A 24,591-nucleotide genomic window follows, 5' to 3' on the forward strand; every position below is an offset into this window, starting at 1 on the left:
TCGCAAAATTGTCCTCCATGTTGTTCCACTTCAAGGCCTTTGCTCTGGCTGTTCTCTCTGCGCCTACCAGAAGTTTCCCCCAGATACAGGCATGGCTCACATCCTCACTTCCGTCAGCTTATGATGTTCTCAAATGTTCTTAGGAGAAAAGCTTTCCTGCCCAAACTGCAGACAATCATGTCTTCATTCCTGCCCCCTTTCTCTCTTACCCTTCTCTCTTGTTCTCCTTGACTAGAGCTCTCCAACTCCAGGGCACACACTGAATCACGTGGGGATCCTATTAAAGTGCAGATTCTGAGTCACTGGGTCTGGGGCAGGGCCCGAGATTCTGCATTCCTAACAAGTGCCCATTTGACCTCAGTCTGTGGATTATACTCTGGAACACCTGACAGAATTGAGAAGGTATCTATTTTCTTTATTAGCTCATGATCGTTCTCTTCCAGAGTATAAGTTTCATGAATGGAGAGACTACCTTAGTCGATTTAATACCCTCAGCACCTAGTATGATGCACAATACATAAAAATTACCCAATAAATACTCATCAACTGAACAAATCACATATCTTGTTGGAAATCAAAACTGGAATTTGGAATGTATTTTCTACTGAAAACATTATTGCTACATTTAGGTACTTTATAGATTAAATAGATTCCTGTGCCCTGGCTTTAGAACCTTTCTACCATGTATAACATGGCTCAAGTAGGAGCATAAACCCATAATTATGTTCAGAGTTCAACCAACTTATAAACGAATCATTGGAACCCAATCTTTTTATGGAGTTCCAGAGTGAGGCTGAACACAGCAGAGAAAGTTAGAAAACAGCTACCAATAAATGATTATATAGGAACAAACTATGCATATGTGCTGAGGGAACCAAAAACTATAGGTCATAAAAAGAAATAAACATGATATAATTACTGGAATATAAACCCTGATACAGCAATTTTAGTGTCCCAGATTGACAAACAAAACAAAACAAAACAAAACAGAAAAAGGAATGCTTGCACTTCTTTTTCAAGTTTCTAGTGTCATTAAATGTAACTCCGATGACTACTAAGAAACCCCAGGGGGCACATGAGACACACTGTCCCCAGATTCTATGGCGTCTTTTAACCCAAACGCTATTTATGTCTTCTATGGAATTATCATCGTGCTACCCCTGGTGGTGGTATTTCCAGTGTGGTGTGTTTCTACTTGACACAAAATAAAAATCAACTTTACTTGAAGAATCAGTCACCATGCTTCAATACTTCAATCATTTGATCTGTGAAAAATAGACAAGGCAAAAAACAAAGAACTCCTCCCTCCCGAGATGTTTTTAGTTGTGCCTAATTATAGAACGGGTACAGTAAAATCTTCCGGCTCCCTTCCCCCGAGATGCAAAGCCAGCATTGACACGTGCCACGAGATGTGATGCATACCTTACACTAGCGAAAGAATAAGAAGTGAAATAAACTGGAAATATTCAGTAAACACAGAAGTCAAAGCTATGGCTAAATGAAGAGACGTTCCTTCCCAAGTCTGCTTGTGGCAGTCATGGTCTAGTTTTCTTCTTCTTGAACCACACATGGAGGAGCTCGCAAAATTGCTGTCAAAAGGGACAGGGGGGAGATGCTAGGAGGATTCCCTGCAGTTTCAGTGATTTGTATCGGCATATTTGAAGAAAACTGTCTAAATGATATAGGATTCACGGCGACAGAATCCTCATGTATTCAGTCTAAGCCTGTACTCAGGTATACTCCACCCCGATCCCCCCTTTTTGGGGTCAAGTGTGTTGACCCTTGGGGGGTCCATCCCTGCTGCCTGGAGCGTTGGTTGCTGATGGTATTGCTTACTAGGAATTGCTTTTGGCCCGAGAAAAACTCCTTCAAGGTCTCCCTTTCACCCCACTAGGCAGCCCAAAGCCGGACAATGACTGGCTGGTTCGGGAAGACAAAGGCCACCTCTCTCCCTGCAATTCAGGATGGCTCGCGGGGCCAGCCCAGCTCTAAGGCTCCCGTGGATGTGGCTGAGGCCTCTGTCGTGGTAAAATGATTAGCCTCGTTCGCCGTCTACTGCCTCTCTTTGTCATCAGTGTATCTCTGGAGAACACACCCCAGTATATAGTTGTCATCGGGCCATCTGAATCAGAGTCTGTTCCCAAGGAACCTGCTCTAAGGCGTTTTGCATAGTAAATAACACTAAGGTTTATTCCTATTTTCATAACTGCAGCAAATTTTTCCTTATATCCAGAGAGCACCTCACTGTTGTGCTTCTGAGCCAATCGCTATGGCCAAAGAGCATGTGATTCAGCGCACTTACCGGCTCCAACGGCGGTCAGTCTGGGAGCTGGGCCAGGCTGCTTTGCCTTGAGCTCTTGAAGTAAGTGGGTTACTGCCTTCCAATCAGAGCTCAGATCTTCAACCTTTCTCTGTAATAGAAAAGCACACATGTTATTTATTTGATTAACACCTTGAAGATTACTTAATTCATGATGTTATCAATTCGTTTTGCGGGTTCATTATTGTATTTCTATTGTGTGTTACTTTTAAATTAATTTTTCTGGGGAGAACTCCTTGCACAGGTATTATAATTATTTTAGCCAACCACCTTACAAATATTTATTGATTGTTGGCTGCATTCAGGATCTTGCTCCAGGCACAATTTCACTGAAAGGAAGTAGAATGCAAACCTCAATCAGAGGAAAACGAACACACAAACAAAACACGTTGTCATGTCAGCAACCGTCTTGACCCTCTCAAACAGTATCTGGTGCGACTACATAGGAGAATTATCCAGCATATATTAAAAGATATCATGATGTTCGGGTTCACCCCAGATACATTCTATTAGAGCCTCTTGAAGGGAGACGGTGTGGTACACCTGGGGATATGACACTCAGAGTTCACTTCAAGGAAGGACACTTGTCCCAAGTGGTGGAAAAGGTGTCAGGGGTCCTTCAGGGACTGTCACGGTTGCAGAGAGCCGCCTTGTGCAAGAGCATGCCCTTCTCAGGGCAGCCCTCATTCAAGGACTGATCAAGGGGATGGTATAAAGGGCCAGCCAATTTTTCTCAAAGCAGGACAATTTTGAAGTGTCATTTCAGCTCCAGAGCTCATAGTGGAGTCACCGAGCCTGTATGTGGCCAGTAGTGTGCTGGTAAACGTTACACAACCGGCTCTCTGGAGAAAACAATCCTAATCTTTGTGTTTGCCAATTTCGGTGGTGTAAACGGCCCTATGCTAGCCAATTCCAAGTTACCAAGATGCCAAGGGGTTCACGAAATGCTGGAAAATTTGACAATAGTCCCTCATGAGCAGGTGCAGGCTGGCTCCAGTACACCGGTGGTCAGCCATATGGTTATTTAGTACCCTCAAACTGTGAACAGAAGGCACACGTGTTGGTTCTGGGCTGAGGCTTTTACAAGATGGGTGAGGCTTCTCTACCCTGTCTACTGATGTGAGAGCATCAGAGTCCCCTGGAGGCTTTGGGGCCCCAAGGTAGTTGGGTCCCAGCTCCAGAGTTCTAGACTCTGCAGATCTTGGGTGGGACCCGAGAATCTGCCTTTCTAAGAGTGTTCTAATTGATGCTGATGCTGATTGTCTGAAACCAAAGCCTAGGGTGATCATTCTACCTAACGAGTTATCTAAGCATCTACAATGGACTAGGTAGATAAGCACCATCCTTGAAAGAAATACAAAAACAGGCCCTTAACTCATTGTCTATGCGACTTAATTCTCTTAAGAAATCCCATTTGAGAAAATCTGCCAAGGGAATAAATACTAAAACAAAGACTAAAAATTCATCACTTCCTAACGTATATCATCTATGCTCTGATGGTTCTTCATGTCTATTTTACCCGACCTGAGAGCAAATCAGGGCTTTCAGTTTTGTTTTGTTTTGTTTTGTTTTGTTTTGTTTTGTTTTTAGTCCACAGTTCATGTTGTTAAACATTCGCTATCTCATCAGCGAATGTAACTCTTTATTTATTAAAGTACAAGCCTTGAATCCAAAAGCAAACAAATCATGCCTCTGATCAGTGAGGAAACTACCACCGAAAGTCATGACGCGTGGAAGATGTTTTTCCATTCTGACCTCAGAGCTAAACGCTGAGAATTAAATATGAAAAAAGGCTAATGAATTAAAACATATGTGGTCTCCTGATTCCCCTGCAAAGTTGCAGTGACTTCACAAGGACAGAATATTAAGAAAAACCACGTCGATAGCAAAAGGCAGCAATAAATAATAGGGAGGAGACAATAAACATAAAAGCAGATATTTAGAAAATGTATGGCCTTGGTCATTTACGGCAGGGATAACAGGGCAACATATGGCGAAGTCTCATCATACACCATTTAACTTATAGAAAGTCACCTATATGTGCTGAGATAAAGAGAGTGAGAGATTACAGACTGACTCAAATACTGCTGGGATCTGCCCCCTCTTTCACTCAATAAGCATATGGTTGCAGAGTGGCCAAGGAGAGATGGGGGTTTTCTATGGCTACCGTTGCCTTAGGCGCCACTCTCTTCTCACAGTATAAGCATCTCACTGCCTTCAGTTGGCTTCTGATATTTAAAGATATTATCTTTTATCTGACAACCTGGCTTCTAAAAGCAAATTAACGACTTGACCTGGCTCCTAACTGAATGAACAGTGATCTGTGTTCCACTTCATAGTCCATGTGCATCAGCGTATAACAAAACAGAACAGCAATTGATACTTACAATGATGCCCCTGAAAATAAAGAAAAGTTTTAAATTCCATTGTGTTTTAGAATCAGAAGTCCTGGGTTTCAGGCTTAACTCATTACTACAGCTTATGTGATCCTTGGCCAATCAGATAGGTCACTCAGATTTATCGTCCTTGAAACGTGGATATAACACTACCACCTAACTCATAGCTTTGTTGGAGAAACTAAATGAGATATTTTATGAGAAAAGAACTCTGTGAACTGCAAAATGCTGTAAAATTGTTGGCTACTTATTAATGAGGCAAAGCAAAAGATGGTCAATAAAAATTTTCATTAAAATATTAAAATAAAAATATTTCAATGCTTAAAGGACTAGATTTTGGCTATCCTAAAAATAACATGTATATATATTCAGTTCCCTTTCATTAATACATACATTCTGCACAGTCCTTTCATTTATTCGAACGTTATCTTGGCCACTGTTATTCCCAGATGGGTAAATGTGGTACTATAATTTCAAATGCAGAAATTAAAAAAAAATTAAGCAGCACCCCCAATGTACCACAAACATCTGGGGATAGTGCATACTGTCGGAAACGCAGTAAGCTCAGAATTGTATATTCCCCAAACTTTCATAACGACTAGCAAATAATATCACATGAGACGGCTAGAGATTTTGATTCCGCTGGTCACGGAAACACTCTCACAACTTCTTCAACCATCTCCCGGACTTCAGAGTTGAATTCGATTATTTATATATGATGGCAGTTTTGGTTGCTTGGTTGGTTTGGTTTTGCCTTTTGGTACTCTGGCAAGTGCCCGGATCTTCTACCCTCTCATCTTTGCTCTGAGGACGTAAACTTCTTTGAGGCAGCAAAAGATGTTTGGCTGCAGCAAGTAATGTGGTCTTTACCACATAACATGCTTGAAGCAGTACTCGAGACATATATAAAAGGTAACGATTTCCTCATCTTGTTAGTAATCGTGAACCAAATTTAAGGGTATAAAATAGATGTCTAAATGTTGACATCTTTAAATATAAAATCAGTGGACTAATAGCTATTGAGTCCTGTTCTTTTTTTTTTTAAGTTTACTTATTTATTTTGAGAGAAAGAGAGAGAGAGAGAGAGAGAGAGAGAGAGAGAGAGAGAGAGAGAGAATGTGCGCACTCAAGCAGGGGAAGGGCAGAGACAGAATCCCAACCTGGCTCTGTGTGGTTAGCCCGGAGCCCCATGTGGGGCTCGAACTCACAAAGAGTGAGATCATGACTTGAGACGAAGTCAAGAGCCGGATGTTTAATCGACTGAGCCACCCAGCTGCCCCTCAAGTCCTGTTCGTGATTAGATTTCCAGAATTTAAACATTTTGAAGATGCTAGGTAAATTGCAGATCTCAGGCTTTCCCCACAACTGCAGCAGATTCCTATTTTACCCAAAGGGAGAAACTTTGAGAGCATCTTTTAAAAATGGTAAACTGAGTTCCATCAGAGGGGGCTTTTGCAGCTGAGCATTGCTTTCCATTGTATATAAGTTGCTTGGAAATAGTCATTAATGTTAAGACAATTGTATCAATGTGAAATTTATTCTTTATGAAGAGGAGAAATTAATTACAAGAAAACATGATTTATGAATATAGTTTTCCTTTTTTATTTTAAAACAGAATATAGTTTTAAACTCTATGTGAGTTTGGGATTTTCAAAGTTTAAAAATCTTATATCTTTCTCCTCTGTCAATAGTTGGCAGGAGATTAATATCTGCTACATAAATAAATGAATCCACCCATGGCTCTATATACACAGACATGCATGTGAATGTTGTAATTGAAACATCTATGTCTCTTTGTCTCTTTATAAATGTAGTTAGTACAGTTGAGGCTCAGGGGTGAAATTCAAATCTCTCAATGCTTGCCCAGTTCCAGCATCAGCTACTAAGTAAGACTAAATTGAGACTTTCCCTCCAAATATTTCCTCAGAAAAGTGTTGACTCCAATTCAATCCTCAGAATGTCTTTTCTGTCCCATTTTTTTTTTTATTTTGAACAACAACAACAACAACAACAACAACAACAACAAACCCTTGCATAGTGGCCAGCAGGAACCTCAAGAGATGGGAATCTGGGATGCTTATAGAAGTCATCTGACAGAATTGGTTAATGATAATTTTTAAAAGGTGAAGGTTGGTAAACCATGATCAATTATTCCTAGGGTATACCCTCACACTTACCAGTGGTGAAGGCCATTGTAAACAAGTCTTGTAAAGACAGCTTAGAAAAGCAAACGAATAAGTGACTCTGATGAGGTGATCAATAATACGTATCTAAGAAAAATGAAAAGATTCTCTTTCCTAATATATTGTGAATGGGCAGTGAGCTTGGGGATAAAGCTTATAGCGATAACATTGAGGAATTAAAAAATGGCCCTTCTGGTAGTTGGCAGCTAGCTAGGCGTGATGACCCCAACTGAACATGAAGAGCAGTCACAGAAAACAAATTAGACAGACACGACGCCATCCCAGCGCCATGTTTGAACAATACAGAGATGAGGCCACTCTGCCACCACGGAAAGGACTAATAAAAAGCACTGTTACTTCTTCAACAGGGACAGCTCTGCCCTACTTCAATCACCTCACCTTCTAGATGAAAATTATTAAAGATACACAGTCATCACATTAACTCTGTTGACGGCATCTAATCCAAATGGCTTCCAATTCCCTAATTCCTCTTTAGAATCCTCTCGCCAGCCAAATCCTGTAAGCAGCTCTCTCTAACCCTCTTTTACTGAGATGCCCCACTGTCTCCCTGGGGCGATCTCTTCCTTGCTGCAGTCAGCTAAAAATCCGAACATTTTGATTATAGGTATGTTCCTAGTAGTCTTTGGGCAGAGAGCTATAATAGCATCATACAGGAATTCAGACAGTGCACCTACCTTACAAGGAAGATGGTGAGCTCTAGAATTCTGGAATATGCATATGAATGGTGTGAATGCACTTGTTTCATAAAATGTAAATATGACAAACAGCACTTCTAAAAAGTGTGTTATTTTATAAAATGAGATTTAAAATACGGAAGTACTGCTCAATTAAGAAATGAAATATAATTAGACATTTGCAATCTCATCCACATTCTTAAATGTTTATAAGTTGCTCAAAATCCATTATAGATTTTATTTTCCAAATGGGAAAGTGGGGCTCTCCTTATTTCCAAGCATATGTAATTAGCATTTATTCAACTTCTCACAGCCTAAAACTTTTCCTTGGGTGTAAAGCTAACTTATGTTTAAAAAAATTAAATTCTCCTATTCTTCTATTAATAAATTTAAAAATCTCTCAGTAATTCTTTCCTCAGCTTTTTCTATTAGTACTGACATGGAAATTGTGCTCACTAAATGAGTGAGTCAAAACGGACCTATTCATTTGGGGGGAGGGGAGGCAGAATTATGATTCTTATGTCTCTTTTGATTCCTGATGTTATAAAAAATTGCACCAGGTAAATGAGATCATATGTCTGACAAAGGATTCATAAAAGCCAGATGTTGTTATAAGTGTGATATTTAATTAGGCAACATTTTGACCAACAAGGCACCACTCAACATGCTATACCAAATAAAAATCTTCAGACGCACATCTGTTGTAAGTAATATATTAAACATTATCCAGCAAAAAAAATAAACCCTAAGGAAGTTCTTGGAAATGTTAAGATATTGATTTTAGTGATAGAACAAACTTGTTGGGGAAGAAAAACAAGCTTAATCTAGTTAATTAAAAACAAAACAGCTGGGAGAATGAAACATCCCTGGTTGTGATTGACTTTAATCGAAAATGACTAATGATGCTGTCATTTTGCAGCTGATATTTGAGGAAATGATGCTTGGAAGATTCTAATTGCCCTGTTGACCATTTGTCTACAGCAACTATTTTGTGTTAAAGGTTGGGGTGGAGCACTTTGACCAAATACAGAAGACCCCTAAGGCTTTACTTTTTCTGTTACAGTAAAAAAGAATTCAAGAATATTAACAAAATATGTTATTAGATTCATGTTAACCAGATTTTTTGAATAATCTAGGTAGCAAAGCAAACCAGCTAGTTTCATCTCATCACCTCAGCAAGGAACCAAGACATTTAAAATTCCATTAATGCTCCCAGTTCTAATATATGGAAGGTGATATAAGGATTTCAAAATATACACATTTTAAAAGTTTTAACAGAAAGTGTAGTGCTCCACGTGGAGTTCAAGAATGAGAACCCATTAAAGAAGATGTCTTGCAACTGCTTTAGTTCAAAAGAGAGTTATGAACACTTTAAAAACAAAAAAAAAATTAAAAACAAACAAAAAATAGAGTTGTTTTTTTTTTGGTAGTTGTCAATATTGTTGTTACTGATGGCAGCTGTTATTACTGCTTTTAAACTGCAAAATTATTCTGTGGAAAGTGGAACATATTAAAAAAGATCCTATCAACAGCATTATCATAAAATATTATTAGCAAAGGGATAACTTAAGTAAAATGTTTAACAATTCATCTAATTTATCTGACCAATTTTCAATAATTTCTGAAGATGAAGGAACCAGATGCAAATCAAATGAAATAAAACTGTGTGTGTGTGTGCATGGGTGTGCATGGATGCGTGTGTGTGGGGGGGGGGAGAGAAAGAAGAGACGGAAAGCAAAACCATGATGCTTATTTCTTCAATCATATTCTTCTAAAAATTTTCAGCATTGTCGCCTCAGAGATCCGTGCTATGTTTATGTCGTTAGAAGTGTCACGTAATATATGTTCTATCTTTAACAGGAAATTCTCAAAGACAATAAGGAAGAAGTGGGTTAGTCAGGGATGAGAAAAAGAAAAACTAAAAATTTACTATCTTTGAAAATTAAAGAAATCCTAATGAGGTTGATGAAGTGAAGGAAAGGGTGGGGGGTAGTGAACAGCGATGAGCCCAGGTCCCAAAGAGAAATTTGGAAGGTGAGCTTAGTAGCTGAACAGAATCATTCTTTGCTGTGTCCTCAATTAGAAGGTCTGCAACCAGAGGACATACTAACTGTGCATTTAAGTATTAGAGCTTATATGTATACCATGAAGAAGTTTCATTTTCTTTTTTAAGAATGTCACTTTCTTCTTAACTGTTACTATTTCCAAAAGAAATTTCCCCCACACGCAAAACCAAACTTTTTCCTGAAAATGTGCTGCCGGCTACTCAGACTCCTTTCTCTTCCATTAAGGAGTGCGAAACCCCAAAGTTAAGGAGAAAAAAGCATTAAGGAGTAGCACGATTGTTAAAATTTGTATATATACAATGAAAATTGAAAGAGGCTTTGTTTATGGAGTCAGAGCAATGGACCACCCTTCAGAAAAATCGTCTCGCAACCTTTATAAAGCAGTGTTTGATCCATGCAGAGATGTAAATAGTCCCTCCAGTTTGTTGCCTTGTACTGCTGGGTTCTGTATTCCGAACTATGAAGGGGTTTTTGAGCCTCCAACGTTTCTGGCTACTACAACCCCCGGCTCATCTCCAGGTGTTTCCAAGGTCATGGTCCATGTCAAAAGTTGCATGTGAATCAACTGTTTCTCTACGCCCCACTCTCCCAAATCAATCTTTCCCTTTTGACTCTTGACTACCAGCTTGATGTACTGATTCTTCTCCAAACCCAAGGGACACATGGTAGAACAGGGATGGGTTTTCACTTAAGTTCCGCTTCTCCCAAATAAGCTGACTTAAAAGGAAATGGGAAAGGAGATAGAGAAAAGAAGGAAAGAGAGGGCTGACTCTATAAAGTGGTTTTAAGGAATGCAGATGAGAAGGAAAGGTAGCATCTTCCTGTTCTTTCTTTCCTTTCAGAAAGGTAACTCCCCTTTTACATCACTAATGCGAAGGCAGAAAGCAGGTAATGCTCATTCAGACAGTTCTGGTCTCCCAGTGGCCCAGGAGTTGAAGGCGTGAGTGGGAGGTGCGATAAGTTAGCATCAACAGCTTGGATTGTTTACATATGATGAAAAAAAAAATTCTCATCGGCTTTCAATTAAGAATTTTCCCTCTGTTTTTGTTTTGTTTTGCTTTGTTTTTTACAAAGGCACAAAAATAAAAGAAAATTGTGCCAAACCCGCCACGGAGTCTTTGACTATCAAACAAGAGTAGACAGAGTAGACCTATGGAATGGTCCGTTGATTTGTTTCACTGCTTGCTACCAGAGTCCCTCTGATAACGAAGGAAAGGGTCTGCTTAGGGAGTGGCTTTCTGGAGAGTGTACATTTCCAGCAGAAACACTGGAAATCTGCTGCTTTCGGGGCCCTCGCCAGCTCTCCATTCTAAATACTGGACACACTGTTACCTCGTGAATACTGTCATACCAGGCTTGGAATTGGATGCAAATTATTATTATTGTTTTGGATGTAAGGAATGGTGACAATGTATTCCTGAATAAATGTCTATCGGTATCTACACACAAATCTGTGCCTTTTAGTATCTGGTGATTGGACATATGTTTCAGCTAAAACTTTACATTTACCTAAGGAAAAGGCCCTTGTAAACTGTAAGAAAAGCAAACAATTTTTAGAAATGAAGCTTGGGCCACACAGAAGCGGTGACCTTAGAGACAGAGTCTAAGTCATGGTAATGTTGTTTGCAAGGAAAACTAGTTCTGTATAATGAGGTTATTGACCTGCACTGCTTTAGAGCAGTTTTAAACATGAGGGTGAGGCTCACTGAATCTCAGCCTGCAATGTTAGCTAGAGAAACCAGGACTGATCAATAAACAGCCACCATTACAGGCTCTCAGGAACCTTCATCATAATGGGAGCCATTGTAATTTTGGTCAGGTAGAGAAAATAAGGTAACCTATACCTACCGTCTATTTATCACTGGACTCTCATTTGCAAATGGAAGCCATTGATTAGCCATTGTTTTTGGCTTTCCATTTCTCTCCTCACGTAATAGCCTGCGAATAAATGCGTCCTAGACTTCGAAACGTACGTGAGGAAAGGAAAGAAGTAGAAAGCTTTCTCCCAGGCCTGTTTTTTACCAAAGAGAGAAGCAATTACATGACATTTCACTAAAGATTCTTGACCCAATAAAGTACTAAAGCCCAAATGCCAATTTTCCTCTTTCATACGAAAAGAGTGTAACAGAGAAAAGAAAGGTCATGGACCATATTGTGATTCTTTACAGCTGGCGGAGACAGACAGTATGATGCAGTAGCTTGATTTGAATTAAGCCAAACAATATGAAAAGCATCAAGGCTGGCGAGCAAAGCGATAAAGCCTAAAGAATTTAATCTACCTTGAAGGTGGGACTACTTTCTGTATGGATGGCAGCACACCGGGACAGAAATGAGTCCTTTAATGCAATGACTCGTTAATAGCCTTAAGATCACAATATATAAATAGGATATGTTGATCAAAAAGACAGCTCAGCCTCTGCAGTTGCGGCATGGGCGATATTTCTTTACAAGTTATTTCATTGATTATAAATAGACCACGTCAGTGGCAAATGTACAACAGGGGAAGCATAACCCATTATGAGGTAATGGATATCGCTTCATTACCTTCACTGGCTGAGCGGCTGGTTTTTCCTTGTACAAATGCTGCCCTTTAGACAAAATCCCTTCCACATCCGGCTGTTTAGCTTGAACTGCTACTTCAATTTCCTGGGGAAAAGAACACATACAGTGCAGATGAACTTCACAGTTAGCAATAAAATTACTAAATTTAAATATACCCTTGGAGACTCCACATGTATTGCAGACCAATTTCTGCATGGTACATGGTGGCACACAAAGGTAGCTTCAGCGCCGAGGAAAGAAAGAGAGGCCTTTGGGAAGTGTACTAACATTGAAAATATTTATCTGAAATCTTCTCGAATCATATCCTAGTACTATTCAATAGAAACACAGACAGTAGCTTTGGTTTTCAAAATCACTCGAATGCAATGAGAAATATGATTTATGAATACGATTAACATGGATAAGTGCTATTGTTAACTTCAGTAATCTCCGTAATCCTAATGTTCATTTTACTTTGCAGACTCCTTATTTTAACAGGATTCTCTTGGGCTTTGGATCCAAAATTTCGTTTCAAAATAAAACCAAATAATTCTTCCCACATCACTGTCAAGATTAAGTTTCTTTCCAAAGAGTAAACACTTAAAGCTCAATGTCAAGGCTTATTAATTATTAAGCAGTCAAATTAAAGAGGCCATGTGAGGAATGATTTAATTATTAAAAAAAAAAACGTGTTTGTTGCCCTTAATCTAGAGAAGACTGAAGAAGGACCAAACAAACAAAAACCTCTTTAGATATGACTATAAAGTGTTCTGTTATTGGCCGCTGTCTAGCTCGCTTGAAGAGAGAACAAAAGAAATGTGCATAAATTGAGGCTGAAGGAAGTGAAGTTAAATATTACAGAAGACTTTTTGGATGGAACACTTGTTAAACACCAGGATGGAATATCGATTAATCAATGTCAGGCGTCAGTCAGGGCCTGGGCAATCTTCCCCAGATAGCAACTCCTGATTAACCCATATCTCCCTTCCTCCCTCTCCTACCCTGTCGCCTCCCAGCACTGCTGTGTGTACGTGTCTTCGTGTCATTGCTTCCTTTATATACTCTGTTTGTATCTTTCTCTCTCAGCCCATCAGAACAGGGGGTCCTCCGAATCCAAATTACTGTAACTTATATGGCACAGGATGGTGTCTTGCCATGTATGGGTGTTTAGCACACCCTCTTGAAAAGGATTATTTCTTTGGTTCTTATTATAATAAATACCAGTGGAAGGTGGACATTAAGACTAACCCCGTGCATTAACGGGTATGTGTGCAACACACATACTTACACACACGCACACACACATGCACACCACCTTCAGGAACAATAATTATAGAAGAAATAAAACCTTACAAGAACTTTCTTATGACAAAAATGGAACAACATTCCATGCTCATGGATTAGAAGAATAAATACTGTTAAAATGTCAATACTACCCAAAGCTATCTACACATTCAATGTAATCCCAATCAAAATTGCACCAGCATTCTTCTCAAAGCTAGAACAAGCAATCCTAAAATTTGAACGGAACCACAAAAGACCCTGAAGAGCCAAAGTAATATTGAAGAAGACCAAAGCGGGAGGCATCACAATCCCAGACTTCAACCTCTACTACAAAGCTGTCATCATCAAGACAGCATGGTATTGGCACAAAAACAGACACATAGACCAGTGGAATAGAATAGAGACTCCAGAATTGGACCCACAAATGTATGGCCAACTCATCTTTGACAAAGCAGAAAAGAGTATCCAATGGAAAAAAGACAGTCTCTTTAACAAATGGTGCTGGGAGAACTGGACAGCAGCATGCAGAAGGTTGAAACTAGACCACTTTCTCACACCATTCACAAAAATAAACTCAAAATGGATAAAGGACCTGAATGTGACAGGAAACCATCAAAACCCTAGAGGAAGAAGCAGGAAAAAACCTCTCTGACCTCAGCCACACCAATTTCTTACTTGACACATCTCCAAAGGTAAGGGAATTCAAAGCAAAAATGAACTATTGGGACCTCATGAAGATAAAAAGCTTCTGCACTGCAAAGGAAACAATCAACAAAACTCAAAGGCAACCAACGGAATGGGAAAAGATATTTGGAAATGACATATCAGACGGAGGGCTAGTATCCAAATTCTATAAAGAACTCACCAAACTCCACACCCGGAAAACAAATAATCCAGTGAAGAAATGGGCAGGTAGACATGAATAGACGCTTTTCTAAAGCAGACATCCGGGCGGCCATGGCACATGGCACATGAAAAGATGCTCAAGGTCACTCCTCATCAGGGAAATACAAATCAAAACCACACTGAGATATCACCTCACGCTGGTCAAAGTGGCTAAAATGAACAAATCAGGAGACTATAGATGCTGGCGAGGATGTGGAGAAACGGGAACCCTCTTGCACTGTGGATGGGAATGCAAACTGGTACAGCCTCTCTGGAAAACAGTGTGGAGGTTCCTCAGAAAATTAAAAATAGACCTACCCTATGACCCATCAATAGCACTGCTAGGAATTTACCCAAGGGATACAGGAGTACTGATGCATAGGGGCACGTGTACCCCAATGTTTAAAGCAGCACTTTCAACAATAGCCAAACTATGGAAAGAGCCTTAATGTCCATCAAGTGATGAATGGGTAAAGAAATTGTGGTTTATATACACAATGGAGTACCACGTGGCAATGAGAAAGAATGCAAACTTGTAACAAGTCCAAATTCAGAGCATACTTTGTGAGAATTGGGCATTTCTTCCTTTAAAACTGTTTATAAGTATCTGTCTTTCTCTGTACAACTTATTTCACTTAGCATAACACTCTCCAGTTCCATCCACATTGCTACGAAAGGCCAGATTTCATTCTTTCTCCTTGCCACGTAGTACTCCATTGTGTATATAAACCACAATTTCTTTACCCATTCATCAGTTGATGGATATTTAGACTGTTTCCCTAATTTGGCTATTGTTGTAAGTGCCATATGTTTTCACACCTATGTGGACCCTGAGAAACTTAACAGAAGACCAAGGGGGAGGGGAAGAAAAAAAAAAGTTAGAGAGGGAGGGAGGCAAACCATAAGAGACTCTAAAAAACTGAGAAGAAACTGAGGGTTGATGGGGGGTGGGGGAGAGGGGAAAGTGGGTGATGGGCATGGAGGAGGGCACCTGTTGGGATGAGCGCTGCGTGTTGTACGGAGACCAATTTGACAATAAATTTCACATTAAGAAAGGTAAAATAAAAATAAAAATAAATCTCAAAGAAAGCCTGTTTATAAGTGCATCCAGTATAAATTCGAGACCTTCAGAAAATGATCACAGGTAGTCAATAATTTTACCAATGGTTTGGGCCTGCAGCCAAATGATGAACACTACCATCTTTCTCTCCCCGCTCCTCTTCTTCGACCCCAAATAAATTGTTCCAAAGATCACAAAGCATTGAGGCTACTCTTCAGGAGGCACTGGCAAATCGAGTTAGGAGACTGCCTCTTATATTACAAGGAATTCCCTTCGGCACCAAACACGTTTTAATTCATGAAATTTTCATTGGCAAATGAACAGAAAGAGCGGCAAGGCTGACATTAAGGCCGCCCAGATACTACTTTAGAGCTGAATGTGAAGCCAGCGCTTGCTAGACGGACTGAGGAAAAGTTGGCCTGCCTTGTGAAATGTCCCTGTTTTGCACCCGCAGGAGGTAAGATAGCCCCTCTTCAGGCCACCGAGTTAGCCCCAGATTTAGTCCTCTGATGAATGAGCACTGCAAAGTCACATCATTTCCCTTTATAGAAATGTTTCCTATTAGCATGTCCTTCTCTCATCACTAACGTCATCTCTTCGTCCTTCGATGAAATAATGAAGAGTTTAAGCACCTGGATGAGACGTACCCTTGGTCCTAGAGACACAGAGCAATGGGGAAAGAATCATGGGCAGCTCTCAATTCTTTGCTGTTATGTCTTGGCAATGTTTTGGAAAGCGTGATGTCTAATCACACGCACCTTTGGTAAGTCCCTTCAGAAAGAGCATTTTGAAAATAAAACTCGACACTTTCCCTCACGACATTTATATGCAGTGTGAATTTACTAGTGAAAAGGTAGGTCCGTTATTCAGGGTCAAATATTATTGCTGGAAGGGTCAACTGTACTAAATCCAATTACATTCACTTAAAATATTCTTTAGTATATTTTTCTTCAGTTAGTATGAGAAATATACACTATAAGAAGCTGAAAATCATCTTGAAAAATGGAAGAATAAGTGAATGAAACTAAAACATTTTGATATCTGCATTTTAAAGCTTGAAACGGAAAAATGGAAAGCAGAGCAAAGCAAACAAATCCCAGCCGAAGCATAGGACTCCGCGAAAATAAAAAAACGCTGCTAAAATCCTTTGCTGTGCTGAAAATGTCAAGCAACTGCTATAATGATATTAACTGCTATAACAATATTTATAAACCAGAGCTGCTAACAGTTTACTATGTGTCAAACACTGGGTGTTTCATATAGTTTTTCCCTTCCACTTAACAATACTACAAGAAGGTATTCTCTAATTTTACAGGTGCTGAAACTGAGCGAGACTGGGTCAATTTTCTGAAACTACATAGTTTGCAAAAGGCAGAGTTGAGACGACAACCAGGAAACGACTGCCACTAAACGTCCACGATACCCCTTACTCTTTTGTATGTAGTGCGTGTGTGTGCGTGTGCTAAAATTGGTAGCCATATTTCTTAATCCCGTGTTATTTTTTTTTCTCTTCCTCTTTAACTCTAATACATTTTGCAACATCCTTCCAGGGCGTGAGAGAAAATCTGGTCTCTTTCCATAGAAAAGAAATAAATTCTTACACAGCCTTTAAAAAATCACACCAAGGATGTCTCTTTGTGGATTTATGATTGCCAAACTGATGATATCCAGGTCAGAGAATTGGTTTGAGTAAACCTTTTATCTCACAAATGGCCTTACATCTTTGTATGATTTAAGGTAAGGTGAAGGAGGTCACCACTAAAATGGAAACATAGCTAATTATAGCGGCCAGTTTTTCTAAGTAGAAAGTGTTCGACTTGAAAGAACATTCAGACAAGAAAGTCTGCATAGATTTTCCACCAAAAAAAAAAAAAAAACCAAAAAACCCGAAACCCCATAACGTCACCTCTAATAATAGCACCTTACTTTTCCATTTAGGTTTTCTCCCCTGCCTTATTCTTAACCAGGAGTTAAGGCCCTTGTGATGTGACCAGAGTTTTATTTTCATCATTTCACAGTATTGGCGGTTCACTACAATCTCATGCATAATTTTAAGGAAATAATCTGTATTGATTAGAGAATAGGGAATAATCCTTCCTTAATAGTCACTAGGACAAGATCATGGTGTATTCTGAAATCCAGCCCTGATGAGTTTTCCAAATGGAGTGACTTTCTAAGCATTTGCTGTCTTAGTTATTCCATAGGAAACTCTATTACTATTACTGGGAGTTGTTGGTTTGACAAGCAGCGAATCAAAGGTTAGTGAAGAAAAAAGACAAACAACACCTGTGAGGGTGAAAGTAGCTATTCCAATGCAAATTAATGCATGCCTACATTTCCTACAAGTTGATGCATTTAGTACTATATTTCTAATTTAATATTAAGACGGTTATGTGCACTTGCTCTGTTTTCTTAACTGGAAGTTTAGCTCTAAGGAAAGTATAACAGAAAGACATTTTTCCTTGTTTTATGTTTTTATTTTTAATTGTGTCTCCATCACTTTACCTAGTGTTAAGCTTAGAATGTATGAATATGTGTATATGTATGTATGATTGATATATTGATATATACACATATATATAATCACAATATAAGGAGGATATACACAGCCTTTTCACATATATTCCAACATTCATTCATTATTTGTTCATTTGACGAACATTATTGAATATTTACTATATTTCAAAGTCTTGGCTATGAAGCGTGAATACTACGAGGCATGAGGTAGTCCCTTGTGAAAGATAAAGACAATCACATATGAAATTTAGAATGCAACAGGCCTAAGAGCCAGCAAAGTGCAATTTACACTGGGACACAGAGAAGGAACTGGTGAGTTCTGTGCTCAAGGGGCAACAAGAGGGTAGGGGCAGGCCTCACAGGGGAAAAAGGGCTGCAGCAAAGGCTTGGAAGCGAGGCAGTGCACGCACCTGTGTGACAAGGATGGATGATATAAAGTACTTGCAAGAAGGAACCTGGGATATGCAAAGACAGGAACCAGAGGCAGCATGGTGATCCCATGTGGAGGAGTGGAAAGAAATGGTACGGGACTAGAAGGCAAGAGCCAGAGGAAAGAAGCATCTGTTATGCTACCCTCAGAAGCTTAGTGGAGAACCCACAAAAGGATTTTAAATAAGGGAATTACACTTTGCGTTTGAATTGATGTTCTAAAAATGAATGTATATGAATATATGAATAGATGGATAATATCTACTACTAATGCATGGCTTTTAATTCCCATAAGCTGGTATGAATGAGACATGTATGCCGCTTGTGAAGAAAAAAGAAACTCAAGAGAAAAATGACAAGTTTTTCCTTAGCAAACTTAAGTAACCATTCCCTTAGTTTTCTAATTTATAAAGAGCATTTCCTGCCATTTGGCTATTTTGTCAATCCTCACAATCAACAAGTTTTCTATCAACTCTAAGATATCATGGATTCTAAGGACCACTGTTACTTTATAAACTGCTACAAAAGCTAAACAATTACACTTTGTAGATTCTACTATGAGATACATCTCAATTTCAGAGAAGTGAAAATGTAAAAAAAAAAATGCATTCGGGGGATCAACAAAATTCTAAGATGCTTCTGAATACCATGATCGGTTTATTACTTCATTGTTATCCATTGCCTCTGTAAACATGGCTCCTCTGCCAGTGAATACGTTTTCCTCCCCATTGACTTTGGTCTTTACCATGTGCCTTACTCTGATCAATGACCTATGCCCAAAAGAGACTGTATGACAGCTCCGATCTGAGTCTTTAAAGACAATTCAAGATTAACTAGTACCCCTAGTTCCTGTCTTCTACCATGAAAGAATACTGCATCATATAAGAGTTGGTATTTCCAGCCTGGGTTTCGTAATAAGAAGACATTTGGAGCAGATCTAAAGTTCAGAATGAGAAAACCTGAATGTGATCCATAGCGTGGAGTAAATATGCAGCTATTCCTCAGACCCGTGAGTGAGTAATAAATGTTCGTTGTCACAAAACACTGAGATTTGGGGGCTATTTGTTACTGCAGCAAGAGCTAACAATTACAACAGTATGGTGAAACAGACAAACAAACAAACAAACAATATATGGGTTCTTGGGATGAAAAACCAAAGTAAGCCTTTAAAATAAATGTACCCTGGTCATATATTTCGACTGCACCATCTCTCATTCCACATACAAACTGTTTGCTAAAAAGGATAGCAAGAAACGAAAAATGAAATGGAATCAATATTGTGTTAGAGCCTGACTTCTCCGGCCTAGATTGTCAGGCAGACTCTGACAAATGAAGGCTGATGGATGGAAAAACACAACATTGGGCAGTTGCCTTTCTTTCTCTTTCCCCTCGTACTGGGTGACTGTTCTTTTATTTATCTACAATTAGGTTTGCTAGACCACAGCAACGCGGCTGTCAAGCACGTGCCACGCTGATTGACAAAGAATGACAGGTTCTCTCTTTCCATTCTGAGCTAATCAAGGGCAGCCCACCAAAGGGAGCCTTGTTTTTCTGGTTTAGAGATTTATGGATTTCAAAAATAATCTGTCCAAATATACAAAGTATGATGCAGTATTGATTTTTCAAAGTGCCGAATGTTATGAAACTAAGAAGATATAATCTACCAAGGTACGTACGTGGAACGTTCAAGGCCAATAAAAGAGTAGAGATAGGTGTGACCATCAAGTAATGAGACTGACATCCAGAAGCCCTCCACTCAGGACGAAGGGGTTTCAGAGTCTTTTGGGAAGACTTATTCTGACAAAAGAAATCTTACCAACAAATCCCCCACGTGTTAATTCATTCAGTAAATATTTACTGAATCTTCGAACACCTATTTTGTTATAAATAGCTTAAGCAGTGGATATTTAACAGTCACTAAAACAGACACTATTTTCCTGTTCACGTGAGGCTTGTCTTCTAATGGGGATGGTGGACAATAAAATACAAATTATGGCCCATCAGACGGTAAAAAGCGCTAAAGAGGAAAAAAACCCAAAACTTTAAGTGGAGATAGATGTCTGTGTGGGGTAAGGAAGGATGGGAGGGGGGTATCTGAGAAACTGCCTCCCGGGAAAACCTCACTGAGAAGGTGATTATTTGAATAAATATGAGTTAGAAGTGAAAGAAGAAATCGAGCGGCTCCCTCAGGGAAGCACAATCCACGCAGAGGAAATGGCGAGTGCAAAGGCCCTGGGGTGGCAATGTGTCTGGCCTGTTCAACAAAAAAATAAGGGAGCCTGGGTGAGTGGAGCCGAGGAAGCAAGGGGAGAGGAGCAGGACAGAGGCCTGAGAGGCTGGGAAGGATAAGGCCCTGCAGGGCAACTGCATGAGGACTTTGGCACTTACTCTGTGGGAGATTAGGAAACATAGGAGGGTCTTCAGTAGAGGAGTGATGTGATCGGACATATTTTTAACATATCATTCTGACTGCTGTGTTCAGATTAAACCAAAGGGATGGAGAAAAGAGACCATAGTTGCCAAGCAAATTTCCAAGGGACTTAGTTAAAGCCACATTGCTTGGAAGGAAGTACTTGTTTGTGGAAACCCGATACACTTATTCGGAAAATCTTTACACATACAGTTTTAAAATGAGGACTAAATCTCTCTGATCTGGTTAGAGCAGTACTTTAACCAGACTCATTTCTTGAGAGTGGCACTCCCCGGGTTTTACCAGGTTCCAAAGTCCTTAGTGGTAAAGACTGTGGGCTCTTAGGCCCAGCTATGTAAGTTCTGATCCTGGCATGAGTTGATTATTTTCAACAGACACCATATGGCCCATAAATCCCAAAATATTCTAAAACCTTTGCTATCTGATCCCTTAGAGAAAAAAGTTAGCCAACCACTGATGTAGAGAAATGGTTAGGTTTGGGATTTGCGACTCTAAAAACCTTCAGGTGCACAGAAAAATTATATGGGTAGTTATTTTTAAAGATAAAACATGAGAAACATATTTTGCCTTTTATCTCCTCATACAGACTCATAGAGATAGTCAAACAATTTACAGTTATACTTTGGAGCAGGGCTCCACAAACATTTTCTAGAAGGGGCCAGACAGTAAATACTTAGGCTTCCCAGGCCATATGGTGCCTGTCCTACCTGAATTCTGCCAGTGCAGCGTGAAAGCAAAAACAGGTGGTGGACTGAATGTGTCCACTGCACTATTGCTTGCTGACTCCTGCTTTAGTGTATTGTATCACAGGGTTGTTGGAAGGAATCAGATCAGGGACGAGATCATCTGGGTTCTAGGCTTTGTGATTCATGAGTTGGGGCAAGTCACTTAAATTCCCTGAGTTTTAGTATCCTGAGTTATAAAAATGAGTTAGAACTACAGATAGGATTACAGAGCATTTTGCCCCTGTGCATGAAAAGTTGACCTTTGAAGAACTTTCTAGCTGTTTTCTACGTGGAAGCCTGACAATGGTGGAATGTCAACTGTGTTTAGTAGGGCAACATTGCTGCCGCTAAAAAAACAAAAACAAAAAACCTGATTGGTAAATTACACCTGGCTTAGGACTTCTACTTTTGAACTACCAATGTCTCCTGGAAAGCCATACTTTTGGGGATCCCCTAAGCCGAGTGACTCTTATAGCTGAAAATGTACCTTTCATGGATCTTGGAAACTCTATCTATGTCATAAGACATTGGCTCCTGGGGCACATTAAACTTCTAGGTCAGAGTTGACCCAGCAGGTCCCTGTGCGTCTCCTTTCTTTACACCTGATCTGTCATCTGGGAGTGGGCAGAGGCTGCAAAAAAGAAAAAGAAAAAAAAAAAACACCTCTTGGAAAGCTCTGTGAATGCTGCACAAACTGCTGTGAATTGTAATCCTGATCCTGCCTTTCTGGGGGGCTGTTTCTCTGTTCCTGTTCCCTGTGAAGTGAATTTGAAGCTGAATGTGGCTAACGGTAACCCCATTCAGTTGCAACCAGCAAGACTCACTGATGGGCTTTATAATACTCATGCCTAGGACCCGCATTTTATTGTCACAAATTAATTGCTCTCAAATTGAGACACATTTGATAAATGATGGTGCGTCATAGTCTAACTGACAGCACCTCTTTCTTAGTGACAGATAAAATAATGGTACATATTCTAATCAATGGTGTGTTCGAAGCAGTGAAATATGGCATGTGACCGGGATATTCATAGTAGGTCAGGATCAAATGATTTAGTATATACAAAGGTAATACTAACTGCTAACATTTATTGAGAATTTACTAAGTACAAACATTGCGCTCTGCACTTAACATAAATCATCCTAATTAATCTCACTCAATCTCCACGGCAGAGCCTTTCACCACACATTACTGTCATTTATTCAGATTAAAAAAAAAAAGAAACAACAGAGTCACAAGAGGTGAGGATACTTGCCTAAGGCACAAGCTAACAAATGGTAGATATAAGATTTGAACCCTGGTCTGTCTGACACACGTCCTGAATACTTAATTATGATACTATATGTTCCCTGAATTTAAGTATAATCCATATATACAGTTAGATTTTCTTTGCGAAATCACAGGGTTTGGAACCAGAACAGAATATTTTTGACTAATGTATGATTTTGGTTCAAATTAGGGTTTTCCAACCTCAGCACTACTGACATTTTGGCCTGAATAGTTATTTGTTGTAGGGAGCTGCCCTTCTATTATAGGATGTTTTACGGCATCCCTGGTCCCGATTCACAAGATGCCAGTAGCACTCCCAACTCTTCCAGACGTGAGAACCAAAAAAATCTCCAGACACTGACAAACTCCCCTGGAGTACATGAAATAGTGTGATTTAATGTAAGTGTCCTTTCTCTCCTCTTTCTCGTATGGAATGCTGTCCGTAATGGCATCTTTTATACATATTTGTTCAGATGCACTAGTATTCACACTATGACTTTGAAACCACATTTGAATGCGGTTCGGATGAACTCTAAAAGTGTGGGTTTCAGTTTCTGGCTGAATTATTCCTAGGCATACTCCTTCAAATACCCACATGGATCAAGGAACACGGTGGACTCTATGGAATACAGAGGCATATGAGACCTTGCATTTCACATTCACCTTGGCCATAATACCTGCATTATTTTAAACTGATATAGCACAATGCTAAATTACTATCCGGCGTGGTCATTGGACATAGGTCTTGAAGTCTGGATAGTTTTCTCAGTGTAAGTATTATTCAACACCAGGACTTGCTTTTTAAAATATAAAATAGGGGCACCTGGGTGGCTCAGTCAGTTAGCATTTGACTCTTGCTTTTGGCTCAGGCCACGATCTCACGGTTTGTGGGATCAAACCCTGCACTAGGCTCTGTGCTGACAGCGCTGAGCCTGCTTGGGATTCTCTCTCTCAATCTCTCTCTCTATCCCTTCTCCACCCATGCGCGCGCGCTCTCTCTCTCTCTCTCTCTCTCTCTCTCTCTCAAAAAAAATATATATAAAATAGCAGTTAGGGTAATTTTCAATAAAAGCAAAGAGTAATTCAGTACACCTGAAACTAATACAATATTGTAGGTCAACCACATTTCAGTAATAAAAAAAGAACATTAAAAAAGAAAAAAGCAATTCAACTCTGACTTCATGATTGACGCACTTCAAATAAAATTAAAGATTTTTTTTTACTGCTAAGTGCTATACCAAAATTAGAGTTATTATCTAAAACAGCTCTAAGTTCTTCCATAAGCACAAGCAATCAAAAGGATAACTGAATTAAACTTGGGTTTAAAAAAATATCAACAAGAAAGTCTGAGGTTTCTCTTAGGAATAGCCTTTCCTTAAACATGTATGAAAAACAAAGCAAACAGGAGGGTTTCCGAAATCAAGGAAGGAAACCCATGATGCAATAAAGCCCCTTCTTTGGTTCACACAACATGTCAGTTTTCATCTTGAGTCCCAGGTTTACGTTCAGCCTGCCAAACATAATATTTGTACTCCTGTAACTCTCCATGACTTCTACCACTCTAGGTGAACATTTTCCTCGGTCTCCTGCAAAGTCAACGATAAGGTTTTGGATAAGGAATTGTGAACCTGTATTTCAGATACATATAACTGTTAGAATCCCGAATATACAGAGAACTCATATCAATTTGTAAGAGAAAGCCAACAACCCGATTGAAAATCGGGCAAAGTATTTGAAGAGTCAACTCATAGAAGGAAAAATCTGAATGACCAACAACCATGAAAAGTTG

At 39.5% G+C, this 24,591-nt stretch overlaps 1 protein-coding gene across 8 annotated transcripts in view; it reads right to left on the reverse strand.

Moving 5' to 3' along the window:
• Positions 1 to 24,591, reverse strand: part of DMD (dystrophin) — a 2,018,590-nt gene that overhangs the window by 674,938 nt on the left and 1,319,061 nt on the right. For all 8 annotated transcript variants that reach the window (XM_043570319.1, XM_043570321.1, XM_043570317.1 and 5 more), the window contains 2 exons: positions 12,205 to 12,306; positions 2,303 to 2,411 (listed from right to left, as the gene is read on the reverse strand). In XM_043570319.1, coding sequence (XP_043426254.1) covers positions 2,303 to 2,411; positions 12,205 to 12,306 — 211 coding nt within the window. The remainder of the gene's footprint in view (positions 1 to 2,302; positions 2,412 to 12,204; positions 12,307 to 24,591) is intronic.

The sequence above is a fragment of the Prionailurus bengalensis genome, chromosome X (genome assembly GCF_016509475.1).
Source record: "Prionailurus bengalensis isolate Pbe53 chromosome X, Fcat_Pben_1.1_paternal_pri, whole genome shotgun sequence".
Classification (NCBI taxonomy): domain Eukaryota; kingdom Metazoa; phylum Chordata; class Mammalia; order Carnivora; family Felidae; genus Prionailurus; species Prionailurus bengalensis.